The following is an 18,483-nucleotide window of genomic DNA, read 5'->3' on the forward strand; positions in this document are numbered from 1 at the left end:
ATTAAATTATTATTACATATATAAATTGATTATATTATTCATTTTATTATAAACACAGCATCGAGGTTTGCTGATTTCGCCTCATGCAAAGATTTCTGGTTTCGGATTCCGGTGTTAGAATCACTGTTGCTGCAAAATTTCAACAGCTTTTCTTTATTTTTCCATATATTATACACAATCATATTGCAATTCCATACGATTATGCTATAAACCGAGGAGTAGCTACTGCCTCCATCTTTTGCAAAATTTGCACTTTTTGCATTATCGTCAATGCAACGTGTTTACGTTTTTCAACGTTCCAAGCAGTAAAATCATGAATGTGTTTCTAATCTGTAATTGTATTAAAAAGGGCTGAAATTTAAAATATTCTTAATTTATTCACAAAATATCCGGATAAAAAAAAGGCAGCACTAAATAATCTTGTGAAATAACAAAGCTAAGAAAATACAACAACGTGAATCGTGAACTTGACAGAAGAGTTGAGTGAATCGTCTGCTTTCTTATTTCGATGCAGATTAGAGGGGGGAAAACTTTTATCACGATGTCAATAATTTGGTATTTCTGTTATGGCTCATTATTATTTGGTAATTATGATGTCATTATTCGGTTAAGTATTTTTTTTTTTCGATATTTCATACTCAATGTTGTAGTTTCCGGAACCTATAAACTGAATGTTTATATTTTGAGAGGCAACGTGGATTTCAGGAGTTGACAGATTTCAGGTCGGTGGATTTTCGTTATTTGACTGTACACAGAAAGGGACCTAGCTGCAAAACATCGGATCATACTATATTTAAGCATGGGATCATACTATACATACATATTGCAGTTTATACACATAAGTTATTTAAGTACATTTATGTGTGAAATTTAGAATATGAAAAATGCATATGTATTAGTACAAAGAAGGCATGTGGAAATAAAAAAATAAGAGAAAAAGCACAATACCTTTGGTGTGTGACATCATAAGATATCCATCAGGTACTGCAGTAACCACGCGATCTGTTAATGAAGATCCATCATTTGAGACTGAGTGTGAAAAACTGGGAGAGGACAAAAGTATTCTTTGAAACATATATTTTTTTAAATATGAGGACTGTACAAGAAGTGTGTAGAGTATGAAGAGATATGCAAAAATAAGCAAGTAACAACAACACAGCTATTAATAAGTACCTTAGAGAGGGTTGCCTAGTATTATCCACATCTTCATTGCTGCTAGTATTTGCAGTCGTACTGGATCCAGAACATGGGCTAAAACTGACAAAGGAAATTAAGTAAATGACAAAATCTTATTTTTGTAACAAATATACAGACATCAGTTTTAGCTACATAAATATCAGTCCTAACACACTATTTATTAAATGATGCAGGTATGTGGAAGGAATTTAGAAATAGGGTTTAACAGAGGTCACGGAATAGTCTCACAACTACTGTTGTGCTGTAGACAAGGGGGCAAATGTGGGCATTTTTCATTGCATATGAGTATTAATATTCAAAATATGAAAAAAGAAAAGAAAAAAGAAGAAAAACTAAAATGGATGTAAGGAAGTGTTGTTATCTTTGCTGCAATTTACAGTTTTGCACAGCCTTACAAATTAGTCTTTATTATTATTATTTTCTTTTACATATGTTCATAATGGAAATAAGTTTTACTAATGACTTAATAAATCTACAAATTGTTTTGCAAAAAATTACAGGAACACTACTGCAACAGAAGAAACTTCTCCAAATCGGATTAAGGGCAAAATAAAAATAGTTTTCATTTCAATATTTACAGTCACAAATGAACATTTTTATTACATTTTCCTTCAATTTAACAAATATGTATAGAAAGTTAATTTTTTTCTTTAATTCCTGTATCGCTTTAATTACTCCCCTTGTCTTCTAAATTACACAAAAATACACTCGATATCTAAACTCTGAACACTAATAATTTTATACTATATATATAAATACAATATATAAAACTATTATTGGTATCTGTCAAAGGTATTTATAATTTCTAGAAATATAAGTAGTACAAAGAGGTGAACACAGGTAACTTATACATTAACAGACACAATTATAAAGATTTAAGTATATAAAATACCTAGAACTTCTTGTAGAAGGGGAATTAAAAGAAGGCCATTCATACATAGAATGGGGACGTGAATTCAGTCGTTTGCAAGGAAAACCACTTGAAGAATGAGGTGAGGAAAGCACACTATAACAAAACATTCAATCAGAAGCTCGATTAGCCTCTTGGTTATAGGAATAAGAACACATAAGATAAAAATCCTACAGCATAATATTTTAACTTTTCGCACTGAAATACATTTACCAGGACTAAAAGAGCAGGGGAAAAAAATTATGGCGTTATTTTTACAAAGATTTAGGGTACTTGAGACAGCACTTTTGTAGAAGAGATGAGAGATTTTATCACCTCCCAATGTCTTCATCATTTATACAGAATTAGAATCTTTAGAAAATTGTCCAAATTGTCCTTCTTAGACTTAAATTTCCATTAACAGCACTATATATGAATTAATGCTCATGTGTGAAATTAAGAAAATGTGCAAATTATACCTATTTTTACAAAAGTATTGAACCAAAGATACTACTTATGCCATTGAAGAATTATGCAAATATTCAGAGTTGAATATATAACATACACATGCATGCCAAAAGAGCTTTGATCATGCAGAGGATATAAATGCAGGAGAGGTTTTCTGGTAATTTGTGAGTTCACACTCCTTCACAACATTTACTATGTTTCTTGCAAGAGTTAGGTAAGTATTATAAGATATCAGGTAAAATGAGTAGCCATGAATATATGGATGATGGAAAGAGATGGAGAACTGTCAGTAGATTGAAGGCACATCAGTCTTAAGCAGAGGAGGCTACAAAGTTCAGCATGCCCAGTACTGTCTGCAATTTGTGGGAACAGTTTCAGGACATTAGATCCGTATGGAGAAGACCTGGACAAGGTTGACCTAGATTCATAGTGATGAATGAAGACTGTTATTTAGCACCTTAAATGTGGTGACAGCTGCTACAGCTTCACAGCTATCACAAGAGCTCTACGCTGCCATTGAAACCCCTGTTTCACGATCTACAGCTGCTTTAGGCTTCATGAGTTGGGGCTGTATTCCAAAAACCTGTTGTTAATGTCCCGCTCATAGCAGCACACAAGAGAGCACAATCAGCATGGTGCAGATGAAATGCACCTTGGACCAGATTTCAGTGGAACATGATACCATCCTTTCCTCATCAGGGAAAGGGTCATTAGGTGGTGGAGGGAAGATTGTTTTTGCAGGCATTATATTGTATGGCTACACATCCCTGCATGTGTTTGATAAAGGCTCCCTGATTGCTATGAGGTATAGAGAGAAGATCTTAGAGCCCTATGTTCAACTTCTCAGGTGTTTAGTTTGTCCTGGGTTCCTGATAACGGAACATCACGTTTGTCCACATAGGGCTCAGCTACTCGAAGATTACCTGCAAACTGAGGATATTCACTGCATGACAGGTCTCCAGACCTTAAACCTATACTGCATGTCTGGCATGCTATTGGGAGGGCAATTTCATCTTGCTATCCCCTTCCAAGAACCATCCAGAAGATGAAAACTGCTTTGCTGCAGGAGTAGGATCAACTGCCACAGGAACTCAACTACCTCCTATCTAGTATGCTTATCATGCTGCATGAACTGTTTGGCTGTGAGAAGAAAACATATGCATATCACACTCATTTTCAGTTTGATATTGCAGCATAGATTTTGGACATCCTTGCACTATGAGCTTTACTGATAATCATGCATATAGAAAATGATTTTTGAATGTTACATCTCTTTCTCTGTTACAAATGTATGTTCATACCACATTTAATTAAAATCTGTTTATTAGCTTTCAGAAAACTGACTAATGCGTAAATTTTGCAATGAGTGTATTTTAAAGATATTAAACCTCAAAGTAGCAATTGTTTTCTAACTCCTTCAACATATCATCCTGAGATACAGTTTTGCTATAACATGATTCCTAAATTGTGCGAACCCTCATCCTATAGCACGGTTTCACTCTAACATGATTAGAAAATTGCCCAAGAAATTTAATGAAATCTGCATAAAGTTCTTCCATGTTGAGCAAAGCATCCACATAGTCATTTAACATATAAGAACCCTTGTTTGTTTTAGTAAGTTTAGTAGTTGTTTAGTTTGTTTAGTAAGACCTGCCAGCTGTCTTCCAAGATCCGGTTCCTGTAAGAACAACTGTTCTCAGAGAGATGAGCCATATAGTGGAGAGCAACTGTTGAATTTGCAACCGGTAACAGAGGAAAAATCATTTAGCTGAATAACCTTCAAAGTATAACACAACAGAAACAATACACAGTCTCAAGAGTGCACAATCACCAGGCAATAATGAAGAAATCCCACTATTGCAGAAGGTGAACAAGATGAGGTCACAATAAGAGGCCCAAAATGCACAACCCACATGTTCAGCGTCCAAAATTCAAATTTAACATAAGTGTCTCATGCTGCTGGTCAACAGCCTGTGTTCAGCCATGGTGTGTTAAAGAATAACTTTTTCATCTTTAAGACATTAAGTTTCAGTCAAACGTCATGTCTGATAAAGATAAAAAAACAAATTAAGAGGATATTTAGTTCTTTAGAAGTAAGGATACAGATCTTGGATCGTCTTTTAAAAGGAGAAAAAGCATCTTACATTGGAAAAAGTATTAATTTGTATAAAGCAACAGTCTGGACTATTAAGCAAAATAAAAAGGAAATAAGAAATGCAGTTGCTGCAAGATCTTTGAAATTTGCAAAATGTGCAGCTTGCCCCCAGGTGCCAATAATTGATAAGATGGAAGAGGCACTCAGCATTTGGATTGATGATAGCTGTCAAAAAATAATTCCATTGGATGGTAATATTACACACACACACAGACACAAAAAAAAAAAAAAAAAAAAAAAAAAAAAAAAAAAATACAAAGCACTATATATATATAGTTGCATTTAAGAATAATTTTTCTATGATTGCTAATTCTTCTAAACGTCATTTAGATAATGTTATCATTGTCTCCTCGTCGTAACCAGTCAATATTTTGGCTGAATTTCAATCTAAGTTAAAATGGATGTATCAAATACAGGAATCCACATTACAAATATGCGTTTAACTTGTTCAAAGGATCTTCTGATAGGTTGTAATACAACTGATATGTTGTAAGAACTGCTTAAAGATTTGATATTATCTTCTCCAGATGCCAATATTTCGGCACGCGTACCCAGATCGCATATGGATAGAATTATTTTATTTGGAGTTCCTATTAATGTAAATGAGGCTGCTATCGAAGATGCTTTTAAGGCACTCTTGCCAAGAGATACTAACTTAAATTTAAATTTTGTCACAAGCTTTAAATGCACAGACAATAGTAAGAATTTCATTCTACAAATAGACAAGCTGGGGTCTATTTGTAGAATGAATCACATTACTGGGTCATAAGGGTCGCGTTTATGTTGGATTCCATTCTTGTAGTTTTCGTAAATATATTCAAATTTTAAGATGTTATGGTTGCCAGGCTTTTGATCACCATATTCAAAATTGTACAAATTCTTTATTTTGCTTTCACTGCACTCATACACATGATAATTTAGTCCCAAACAGTAAAGAGGGTCCATCTTGTATTAACTGTTTAAGATCAAATTTAGAAACGCACACACAGTACAAAATTTGCCACATTTCTAATTCTTATGCTTGCTATGTTTTTAAAAAAGAGTTACGTTCTCAGTTAAAGGCTATGTCTTAAAATAGCAAGCTAAATGTTATTGCTATATTATTTGTTTGTTTTTATTTTCTTAGTTTTTGAGATTAATTGTATTTTAAACCAGAATATGTTAATTAATTAGGAGGGCATTTTATAATTAAGATAAATTATTGCCTAGATAAGAATTGATTTAGATAGATAAAATACATTATAAACAGATAATGTTCTTTGAATTAAATTTTACTTTTCTGTTTTTCGTATTAACTATGAATAATGAAATTTGATAATTTGTTAATTGTTTATTATTGTTTGGTTTTTAGACTTGAGAATTTAAAAAAAAATGAATTTAAATAGTGACCACATTTTTCCTGTAATTATGATCTAATTGCTTTGACTTGGATTAAATTGTGTGGCCGTTCCCAACTAGCTAAGAACAAAATAACATGTGGAACAAAATATAAATTCAAGATTTCCCGATTTTTATTGATTATTATTGTGTGAAGTTGTAACTATATGTCTTTTCTTGTGTGGCAACAACGCTTCTGTAATTCTTCAATTTGAACTTTTGGATGTGTGCCAAGTTTGATGGCGTAATGCTCTGGTGAGAGCGTCGATTGATTGTGTAAATGAAACATGTTGTTTCAGAACGTTATTTCTTTAAAATATGTAAAATAAATGTTTTGTTTTCTGAACTCGGATTATGCAAACGTTATTTAGTTTCAACATAAAAGTTTGGCATCCGTTTGACAGGACGTTTGTGTGATTTCGAGTAGTTTTGATTTAGGCGTTTTGTTAAAATGGAGTTGTTAAAGGCAAAACGTAAAAGTGAACGTACTTCGTTTACGTTAACTACGAAGATTGTGGAAGAAGAATTGCCTACTTGTACGGAACCTGAGAGATTGCAAGTGTTGTTGGGGCAACTAATTGACAAATTTGAACGCTTGGACAGTACTCAAAGCAGTGTTTTAGAACAAACCAAGGAAGCGGATTTCGAGAATGAATTTAATACGGCTGAAGGATACAGAGATTCCTTTATAGCTTTAAAGGTGAAACTTCAGAATAAAATTGGACAATTGAATTCGATGAAAGTTACTACAGATATTGCTTCAGTTTCGATTTCGGATCCTAAAGAAAATAAAAACAGGAAGTTAAACTTCCTAAACTTGAACTGAAAAAATTTTCTGGAGATGCAAGAGAATTTTTAGGCTTTTGGAGCCAATTCTCTAAAATTCATGAAGATGCGGATATTGTGCCGGAAGATAAATTTTTGTACTTAGTGCAAAGTGCAGTACCTGGCTCAAAGGCAGCTCAACTTTTGAACAGTTTTCCTGTTACCGCCGCGAATTATCCTAAAGCTATCGAGCAGCTGAAAGAAAGATTTGGTAGAGAAGACCTTCTGGTGCAAATCTATGTAAGAGATTTGCTTGGGCTTGTTACAAAGAATGCTACAACAGGCAGAACGGCGTCGGACTTAGGAGTACTTTATGATAGTATAGAAAGTAAATTACGAGCACTGGAAAGCTTAGGACGCACCAAGGAAAAGTTTGCTGATTTCTTGGGACCTTTAGTGGAGTCGTGCCTACCTGAGAATATTTTACGTGCCTGGGAGCGGAGTCGAACTTCTGAACAAGGACAGGAAAAGAGTTCTGAAAGAACGCTTGAAAAACTAATGTGTTTTTTAAGGCATGAAGTAGAATCGGAAGAAATGATTAGATTAGCACAATCAGGATTTACTCATTCTGTTAAGCGTCTTAATAAATATGTTATTTCAGGTAATTCAGATTTAGCAACAGCTGCCGCGCTGGTAAGTACAAATGAAACCAGTAAAGGTAAGCAAAATGTTTGTATATTTTGTGGTAAGCCTCATATGAGTGCTAAGTGTTTTAAAGCTGAAAATATGAGCTTAAATGAAAAGAGGCAACTTGTACAAAAGAAAGGTGTTTGTTTTTCATGTTTAAGAATTGGCCATTTAAAAAACCAATGTAAAGCCAATATTAAATGCCCCATTTGCAGTTGTGATCATATAAAATTTATGTGTCCTCAGAATGTTAGTTCTGTAAAACAAAATGACTCTAAGTTGGATGTTTCCCTTTCTAATAACAGTAAGAGCGAGAAAGTTTATTTGCAAACTTTATGTGTTCTAATTAAAGTTAAAGATCGAGAGAGAAAAATTAGAATTCTCTTGGATTCGGGATCCCAACGATCATACGTTGGGGAGAAAATTATGAAGCGAATGAAGGCTGATCCTATTCGACAGGAGAAAGTCATTCATGGTTTGTTTGGGGGGAGGGAAACTGCGCCTGTAACCCATTCTGTTTTTGCTATTGACATAAGCAGTTTAGATAACACTTTTAGGTGTTGTTTTGAAGCTTTTTCTGAAAAAAAGATATGTGGATTTGTTCCAACAATCAAGAATGCTCAGATTATAGAGGAATTGAAAAGCAGGAAAATTGAGGTCAGTGACACATTTTGCGAGGAAAGTGAAATTGATTTATTGATAGGTGCAGATGTCATTGGTAAACTGTTAACTGACAAATACCTAGAATTACCCTCTGGTTTAACTGCAGTCAAAACAAAACTGGGTTGGACGGTTATGGGTAAAGAAAATGATACTGTCAGGGATAATGCCCTAATAAGTCTTTCCTTGCATGTAAATAATGCTTCTTTGAAATCTTTATGGGAGCTTGAAGTTTTGGGTATTTCCGACCCGACGGAAAATAGTAAAACGAAAAATCTTCATTGCGACTACGAGATTGATTTTCAGAATAAATTATCTATTCGGCCCGATGGTAGATATGAATTAGAATTACCCTGGAAATGCGAATCTACCAATTTATCAGATAATAAAAGCATTGCTTTGACACGTCATCAAAAAATGATAAAGAAGGCAAAAGAAAATAATTCTTTGAAGGAATATCAAGAAGTGTTTAGAGAGTGGGAAAATTTAAATATTATAGAAAAGGTTCCGGAAAAGGAATTAAACAATAAATGCCACTTTTTACCACACAGAGCGGTTATTAAGATGAATAGTGAAAGCACTAAGGTAAGACCCGTTTTTGATGCTTCATCTTGTGAAAAGGGAAAACCATCTTTGAATCAGTGTTTATTGAAAGGACCTAATTTAATAGAATTAGTCCCTGATATTTTAGACAGAATGAGATTTTTTCCTATTGGTCTGAGTGCAGACATAGAGAAAGCATTCTTGCAGTTAGGAATTTCTCCGAAGGATAGAGATTACTTGCGATTTTTCTATCCAAGTGATGAGGGAGAAATAGTGTATAGGCACTGCAGAGTAGTTTTTGGGGTTTCCTGCAGCCCTTATCTACTAGGTGCGTCTATTAAATATCTCTTGAATAATTGTCCATCTGACTTTTTAGATGTGGCTGACAAATTAAAAAATTCGTTCTATGTAGATAATTGTATTACGGGTGTTTACAATATTGAGAAACAAGAGGATTTAATTCAAAAGGCCAAAAGTCTTATGTTGAGAGGCAGATTTAATTTAAGGGGATGGGAGAGCAATGTTGCTTCCAAATATATTACAAAACATTCTGGGGACACACCTCTTTTAGGAATATTGTGGAATTTAGACAATGATACTTTAAGGTGTAATATAAATATAAATATGATAACTTGTGATACTAAGGTAACTAAGAGACTGATTCTGTCTATTGTACAATCAATTTTTGATCCAATTGGAATACTTGCACCAATAACTTTGCTTCCAAAACTTTTGTTACAAGAAACATGGAAGTTGAAATTTTCTTGGGACGAGGTATTGCCTCATGATTTTGTAAGTAAATTTTTTGTGTGGTTATCTGATATACTTTTGTTGAAAAATGTGGCAATACCCCGATTCGTTGGAACCTTTGCAACAGTTGAATTGCATGTATTTGTCGATGCCTGCAAATATGCTTATGCAGGATGTATTTTCGCGAGAAGTGTTGATTCATGCAGTGTAAAAATGACTCTCTTAAGAGCAAAATCTAGAGTAGCTCCTATTAAGAATTTGACGATTCCTAGATTGGAATTAATGTCCTGTTGCATTGGATCCCGATTATTATATTCTGTTTGTAAAGCTCTTAATGATTTTGATATAAATGTAATTTTATGGTGTGATTCCACAGTCGCATTATGGTGGATCAGAAATCCTGGTAATTGGTCAAACTTTGTAAGCAATCGTGTTAAACAAATTACTAAGTTGACAAAACCTGAATCATGGAGGCATGTGCCTGGTAATATGAACCCAGCAGATGTGTTATCTCGAGGTTGCTCTGCTAAACAAATGATTAACTTGGAGTGGTTTAAGGGACCTCTCTGGCTAAGAGAAAGCCCTGAATTTTGGCCTACCAATATTGTTTGTCAGCCGAGCGAAGCTGACTTGGAAAAGAGGAAGGTAAAACTTATTAATGTTAACTTTTCAGAGGATACCACTCCTTGGTATGCAAAAAGAGTTTCTGATTATGAAAAAATGATTCGTGTAACCGGTTGGGTGTTACGTTTTATTTCTAACTGTAGGAAGAAGTCAAATTTGTGTAAAGAATCTAAACTAACTGTTGCTGAAATCATAAATTCCGAAAAAGTTTTGATTCGGTTGGTTCAAAGCTCAAATTTCCCTGACATTGGAGCTCTTAATCCACTTGATGTATTCATTGATAATGAAAAAATTATAAGAGTTAAAACTAGAATATTGGAATGCAAAGACAATTCTGAATTTTTAACACCAATTTTGTTACCGAGTAAATGTATCTTTACTACATTGTTAATTGAGTCAGTTCATAAGAAACATTGTCATGCTGGAACTCAAATGCTTCAATCTATTTTAAGAGAAAGATTCTGGATACTAAAACAACGTAAAACTGTGCGTAATGTGTTAAAAGGGTGTGTAATATGTCAACGATATAAAGCGAAACCGATGTCTTGCGAAGTGACTCCTCTTCCTGAAGATCGCGTAGGAGATTATAGGGCTTTTGAAATTTTGGGAGTAGATTTAGCTGGCCCATTGTTTTTGAAAAACGGTAAGAAGGTTTGGATGGCACTCTTCACATGCGCTGTGTACAGAGCAATCCATCTAGAACTGGTGACTTCGTTATCAACAGAATCTTTTCTTTTGGCTTTAAGACGATTCATAGCCAGACGTGGCAGACCACGAACCATTTATTCTGACAATGGGACTAACTTCCGAGGAACGTATAACGAAATGTCTAAACTTAACTAGGACATAATAGAGAATGAGGCAAAAAAAAAGAGAATAGTATGGAAATTCAATCCACCAACAGCCTCCTGGTGGGGAGGTTGGTGGGAACGGCTAGTTCACATGGTTAAAGAACTTTTAAGACGTTCTTTGGGAAAATCGGTTTTATCTTATGAAGAACTGGAAACCTTAATTTGCGATTGTGAGTCGGTAATTAATTCTCGACCTTTAACATATATTTCGGAGAACTCTGAAGATGCTATCCCTTTAACTCCGTCAATGTTTTTAATTGAAAATTGTACTTCGAATGTAGCAGATATAGATAAAATTGACTCTCAGCATTTTTTGAGAAGAATTAAATACCGCACAAAACTTCTTAAAGATTTAAGGAACCGCTTCCGAAAAGAATATTTGGGGCAATTAATAATGAAACAACCACAAAATAAAGTAACCCGGTTGCCTAAAATTGGGGAGATAGTCTTAATAGGCGATGATTTCAAAAAACGCTTGTATTGGCCTTTGGGTAAAATTATAGAGAAAATTCCTGGTCGGGATGGCAAAGTTCGAACAGTTAAACTAAAAACTCAGAATGGGATTTTCATAAGGCCCGTTCAGCGTATTTATCCACTAGAGATACAACTAAGTGAAAATTATTTAGTTGAAGAGCCTAACGTTAACGACGATAAGAAAAACGATCAGACTGACGTACAGCATATAAAACAGAAATTTACGTCGTCAGGACGGCTTGTTAAGAAGCCTAATGTACTAGACCTTTTTAATAGGATAACATATGTTTTTGAGTCGTTTGCCACTGACTCAAAAAGGGGGGAGGATGTTGCATAATCGAGAAAATATTGTTAAGAATTTTATTATTACTATTTTTATTATTATTGTCTATTTTTCAAAAGTGTGTTTTTGTTTTATTATTGTGTGAAGTTGTAACTATATGTCTTTTCTTGTGTGGCAACAACGCTTCTGTAATTCTTCAATTTGAACTTTTGGATGTGTGCCAAGTTTGATGGCGTAATGCTCTGGTGAGAGCGTCGATTGATTGTGTAAATGAAACATGTTGTTTCAGAACGTTATTTCTTTAAAATATGTAAAATAAATGTTTTGTTTTCTGAACTCGGATTATGCAAACGTTATTTAGTTTCAACACATATTCTTTAATTTTTGTAACAATTTACTTTGGCTTATACAAAATAAGTGTCGCTGATTTGGCAGTCCACATAGTTATGGTAGCTGCTGGTTGTACAAGTAGATTTTACCTCTGCTGATCAGGTATTAATTCCGATTGGTTTCACCTTAGGACGGAAGCCTGGTCGGCAGCGAACGAACTAACAAAAAGAACTCAAAATTTACAAATATGTTAAACAAGATGGAGAGTCCTCTGTCAACCCAGATTTTGTGGCAAGTAAAGGTTAGTTCTAAAATTTCAAAAAGATTTTTGAAATTCATAACATAAGCAACTGAGCATGAAGCTGCTAGGACATACCCAGAAAAAATTCAAAACATTATAGAATAGCAAGGATACATAGCAGATCAAGTTTTCAATGCCGCTGAAACTGGGCTTTGGTGCAGTCTATAGATCGAAAAAAGAAAAAAACTGCACCTGGATTTAAGGTGTCTAAAGATTGCCTAATGCTACTTTTGTACAGTAATGCATCGGGGGACTTTACGACAAAACCCTTGTTAATTTATAGATCTTTAAATCCTCATAAATAAAAACATTTTACTGATACACTGGAAAATAAATCCAAGAGCTTGAGTAACTGGAAATTTATTTAAAGATTGGTTTTTAAATTGTTTTGTGCCAAACATTGATTGTTATTTAAGACAGAAAAATTTAAACTCCAAGGCATTATTAAAATGCTCCATGTCACCCAAAAGATTTGAATCATCCCAACATCAAAATACTGTTCCTACCACCTAACACCATAAGGTATTTTCTCCCTTCTTTTTGCATGCTTTTGTTTCTCCAGCATAAAAAAAAAAAAAAAAAAAAAAAAAAAAAAACTAATTACTCTACAACACTACTTTATTGCACCAACAATTGGATCAAGGTATTATTTATACCTTTAAAACATATTACATTCTTAGAAATGTCAGGTACACTTTTTAATCATTTAAAGAAAAAGACCGAAATTATTGCTTCAATTAAAGATCTACATTTGTTCCAACATGCTGTGAGGCAGAGAGAGAAAATAAGTAAAAATATAAGAGAACAGTTACATAACAACATTAATACACATCTTGCTTTTCCATGGAATATGATGAATTGATAGCTGTGATACAGCATAATTGCTTATTTTTACTCATATGACTTTTAAACATTATACACATAAAAAGGAATTGTTGGGTATGATTTCTTTGAAAGAAAGAACTAAAGGTATAAACATATTCAAGTTTCTTAAAAGCATCCTCACTAGTATGAAATACCACTTTTTAAATTAGATTCAGTAACAAAGATGGAGCAGGAGCAATGATTAGTCAGATAAATGGGTGTTTAACTCTATGTCAAAATGATAATAAAGTCCCATGTTTTTTGGCTACAACTGCATATTTCTCAATGTATCAGACAATAAAAGAATAAATACAAAAGAAATAACAAATATACCATTCAAAACTGTTAATCATTTGAGGAATTTCCCTCAGTGGGGTCTCTTACAACTTGATGAAAGACAGACAGAATTGTTATTAAATACTGACAGAAGGTGACTTTGTAGTAATTATTTTTTCTGGGGTTACATTTAATTAATGATAATTATTAATATAATGTGTTAATTTAATACCAGCCTCTCAGCACAATCCACCAAAAGCTACTGTTGCAAATAGCCACTGTTGTGACCCACTTTTTTTTTTTTTTTTTTTGGTAATTCATAAAAAGGCTTTCATCAATTTATGCTGTTTTGTTAGGTACTGTGGTTTCATCCTAAGCTCTGTTTAGAATGCCATGAGCACAAACTTCTCGAAGGTGACCATTACAGTCTATTGTTTTGCCAGACATATCCACCTGTTTCCCCCCATTCTACGCATGTTAATTATCTCAACTAACTATAAGAGAACCAAAGGGCAGTCACAAACATAATTTTACAGCTCCAAATATCTTCCCCCCCAAAAGATAAGGGAAAAATATAACAATGACAGTTAATTTATAATTCTTATTATAAAAACAAAAGCTGACTTGTCAAGAATCTTATCAGAGTTACATCAAACAAAACAGAAGATATTATGAAAGTGTTGTGATGTTATGCTGATCTATAATTGCCACTAAATTGAGCTGCTACAGTTTCATAGTTGATGGGATAATTGCAAGTAACAACCAACAGGAATAAGAAAGACAGCAAATAAATTAAACTTCTGCAAAAAGGATTGGAAAAGAATTTAAGAATGAATAATTTTGTTACATTTTACATATTTTTCAAGATTACAAATGAATATATAAAAAATGCAGAATTAATAAAAACTACTTTCATAAAGTCATACTGACGTTCTAACACACAAATGAAAATATAGTGTTACTTTACACACAAGAAAATTTTAGAAATGTTCCGCTTACTTGCTTTTGAAGGACACACTCAAGATAGCAATTTAAAATATATCTAGAATTATTGTTTTTATAATTAAACTTTAAATGAAACAACTCCATAGACCATGCATAAAATGCATAACTTTACAGCAGGGTTTAAGAGAATAAAAATGCGTTAATGAAAAGATTAAATTAAATAAGAGAAACAAGATTAAGATTAGCTCAGTTTGGTAATTTTCCACAGTAGAAAAAAAATGAGGACTCGCAAAAAATGATTCACTACATGCACATATATAACACATTTTAACTAAGTATTGATCCTCAAAAATAAATTTATAAGCAGCTTTTTGCTTCTTTTGTTCCAGAAGAATTTTAGAGTGAATTAGGAATAGATTCACAGCAAATATTTGTGTGACAAAACACTATATTCCTGGAAGTTAGGCTAGATCAGCGCTGTCCAACTTATCATAGCCCGCGGGCCATATTTTCTTCACCAAACATTTCGGTGGCCAAGAAGGTTGATAAATGAAAAGTCAGTTTATGTTAATTAAAAAATACTTTATTTATACTAAAAAGAAAACATTAAAATATTCATAATATATTAATGAGAACATTGTGGCCATAATTGTTTAGCAACAATATCTTTTATGTCCACATCAATATTTGTTGTGGTAAGTTTAATTATTACCTTCAAGAATGGAATCTTTCAAACTGCTTCTATATTTTGACTTTATATATTTCATATCGGATCACTTTATATCTACACGCTCGCAGATATATGTACTTCCGAACACTGATACAATTTGAAGTCCAAAATCTCTCAATTTTGGATATTTCTCTTTATCTAAAAATTTGAATATTTCTATTCCAGTTACTCCACGAGATGTAAAAAATGGGTCAGCCTGCAGGTCTCATAATTCTATTTGATATTTAAGATCAATAGAGTTGATATCAATATTAATTGGATCACAAAATAAATCAATAGACGGTTTAAGATCATCAAATTGAGAAAATCTTTCATTGAAATCTATAATTAGCATACCCAATTTTGGTAGAAATATTTTAAAATCCGCTTCTATATTACATTCCTTCATTTCTTCAGAGATTTCTTTGCAAGATTCAAAATGAAATAAATTATTTTGCTCCAAATTAAACCTTAACAATTCTAATTTGTTTCTAAATCCAGTAACATATTTATAAAGGCAACACATATTTTGATCTTGTCTCTGCAAGGATTTATTCAAAATATTTAAATAATTTGTAATATCTATTAGGAAAGCAAGTGAATAAATAAAATTTTTATCAAGTAAATTTGCTGTTAAATTTTCATCGACGGCAGTTTCCGTGAGAAAAAGATGAACTTCTTTTCAAAGTGTAAAGAATCTCCTCAAGCACTTTCCAGCACTTAACCAATGGACATTACTATGTAAAAGCAGATCTCCATACTCAGTTTCCAATTCATTCAAAAATGTTTTAAATTTTCGGCATGTAAGAGAACGATTTCCACCACAAATTAAATTAGTAATTTTGCAAACCTTGTCCATTACGTCTTTTAGTTGTAGGGATAAACCACATAATGCCTCCTGATGGTTAACACAGTGTAACATACGACATCATATTCCTTCTTTTTGCAAAAGTCCCGCGAGCCCAATATTTTTGCCCGTCATAGCTCTAGCACCGTCGGTTACAATAGCGGTGCACTTGTCAAATCCGCCATACTGCTCTACTGAACATTTTAACTGTTTGTAAATATCTTCACCTTTTGTTGTTCCGTGTAATGATTATAATTTTAAAAGTTTTTCTGCATAATTATAATTATTATAAAGATAAGCATTTGACTTGTATTGGAAATGTCTATGCTTTCATCCAATATTACCGAAAAAGAGCAGCAACTATTGATTAAGTTTTCTAATTTATTAGTGACATGCATGCTAATCTTGTTTACACGTCGGATTACAGTCTGGTGAGAAAGTGATACTGTTTGAAATTTTCTTACCATTTCGTTGCCATTAAATGCTTGAGCCATTTTTATGGCAAATTTTTTAATGAATTCTCCAACCAAAAATGGCTTCTTTGCCTTTACTATTTCTAAACAAACTTCAAATAATGCAGCCACAGATGCTTCTTGATTAAAATAAATCGTTTGATGATCCAGCTGCTTTTTCATTTTTTTCACTAGTATTTTCATGTCTCGCATGTAGGAATGATACTTTTTTTCATGCATGGAAAGATAATGGCGCTTTAAGTTATATTCTTTAGACACAGTTATGATTTGTAAACATTCCAAACACTGTGGTTTATTATTCTTGTTCAGAATAAATAAATAATCTAACTCCCAGCGATCTTGAAATTCTCGATTTTCGAGGTCTATTTTTCTTTTATTAGTAGCACTCATATTCAATAATTATTTTAATTAATAAATAAATATGAAATTTAGTTCATAAAATTATAATACAGTCACCCCTCAACAAATTCTAGACAGGACTGCACTCACACGATTGTATGAATCAACCAAATAGTGCAGGGTAGTGTGCGTATCACGTGCACCAACCACCATCAGATGTTAAACAGATTGCTGCTGTATTCAGCCAGGTTAAGTGAAGTTACACAAACTAAATAGTACCTACTTTAAATTCAAATTAGATTAAAATTTTCACATAGTAAAATAATTTTAATATTAATAATAATAATTTAGTAACATAAATTTATTCATAGTAAAATTTACTCGTAGGCCATAAAAATAATTTGGTGGGCCGTCCGCCAGTTGGACAGCCTTGGGTTAGATTATCTGAATATGACAAAGCACACAAGGGCTATCTGACTTATGAGAAGGATATTTTTGTGAAGGACTTTCTATGAGAAGGTGGCACATATTGACATTACAAATAGGGAAAATCATGAAATCTATCAACCTACTATTGGTAGGTTCATAGGTTTTCATGGTTTTCCCTATTTTGCCTATTTTTATTCCATTTCTATTCCAACAGCCAAATGGACTATGCAATCAGTCCATTCGGCTGGGTATAAGCTACTAGTATTCAGCAATTTTAACCACTTTGACCATTGGTGAGGCATTGCATTCCTGCCGAAATTTTATTGCAATTTGTCCACATCGAGCAAATCCAACAAGTCCATATTTTAAAGTTGAATTTTTGACAAAAATAATACAGTTTGTTAATAACAACCATACTAATTTGGAATATAACAAAACAAGCACATACGAAAATGGCAATTCTGATTGTAAACTGAAGAATTGTTATGCTCATAGTTGTCATAGTTTGGAGCATTCTGAAAATTTGATGACGTAAGTGATTACGGTAACACATAAGTATAAATTAAAGATTTTCAGGGAAGAAGCAAGAGTATTATATCCATATTTTTTAATTTCATAAATTTATTCCTTACCTAAGAACGCAGGTGTGAGAATTTTCACTTATTGTCTTTGGTCTAGTAGGTAAACTATCACATCTTTCTCTACTATTTGACAGTGAACTAATAGTTACAGATGAGACACTCTGGGGTGTAACAATGCCTATTGGACGTCTAGTTACAACTGGGTTTGAGTTTTCACTAGTTGAGGCACTGCGAGGTCGAGGAAGGAGATTTCCATTCTCTCTGATCTTGGAAGACTTCATTGCACTAATAAATAAGAAACTTAATGTAAAATTCATTCATAAAATATATACATTTTATATGAAAACTCATAATAGTATTTTTCAAAATACATAATTTTTGGAAAATTAAAAACAATTTCATTTTTTTAAACAAGGGTTCCAAAACTTTCTCATGGATGTCCATTAACAACAACATATAAAATACAAAAACCAAACATTAATGAGAAATCAGTATTATTTTTTAAAATCAGCAGCTTTTATTATGTTAATGCAAGTTGTAGGGAAAAAACATGTTTGTCGTAAATGCACTTAGCTTTCATTAATTGGTTTTAGCAATAAAATCACTACTCATAATGAAATTTTTGTAGAAATATATTTTCATGGTATTCTCTGAATTATATTTGTT

General features: G+C 32.9%; 1 protein-coding gene across 5 annotated transcripts in view; it reads right to left on the reverse strand.

Annotated features, from left to right (window-relative positions):
• The window catches only part of LOC118181644 (uncharacterized), an 86,560-nt gene that overhangs the window by 40,280 nt on the left and 27,797 nt on the right, over positions 1 to 18,483 (reverse strand). For 4 of the 5 annotated variants that reach the window (XM_035350810.2, XM_035350815.2, XM_035350809.2 and 1 more), the window contains exons 6-9: positions 17,869 to 18,102; positions 2,090 to 2,203; positions 1,174 to 1,257; positions 949 to 1,043 (exon numbers count right to left, since the gene is read on the reverse strand). In XM_035350810.2, coding sequence (XP_035206701.1) covers positions 949 to 1,043; positions 1,174 to 1,257; positions 2,090 to 2,203; positions 17,869 to 18,102 — 527 coding nt within the window. The remainder of the gene's footprint in view (positions 1 to 948; positions 1,044 to 1,173; positions 1,258 to 2,089; positions 2,204 to 17,868; positions 18,103 to 18,483) is intronic. The other variant, XM_035350816.2, reaches the window with a different exon arrangement.

Source organism: Stegodyphus dumicola, chromosome 4 (assembly GCF_044657685.1).
Source record: "Stegodyphus dumicola isolate Sdum_Otavi_A_Nest chromosome 4, ASM4465768v1".
NCBI lineage: Eukaryota > Metazoa > Arthropoda > Arachnida > Araneae > Eresidae > Stegodyphus > Stegodyphus dumicola.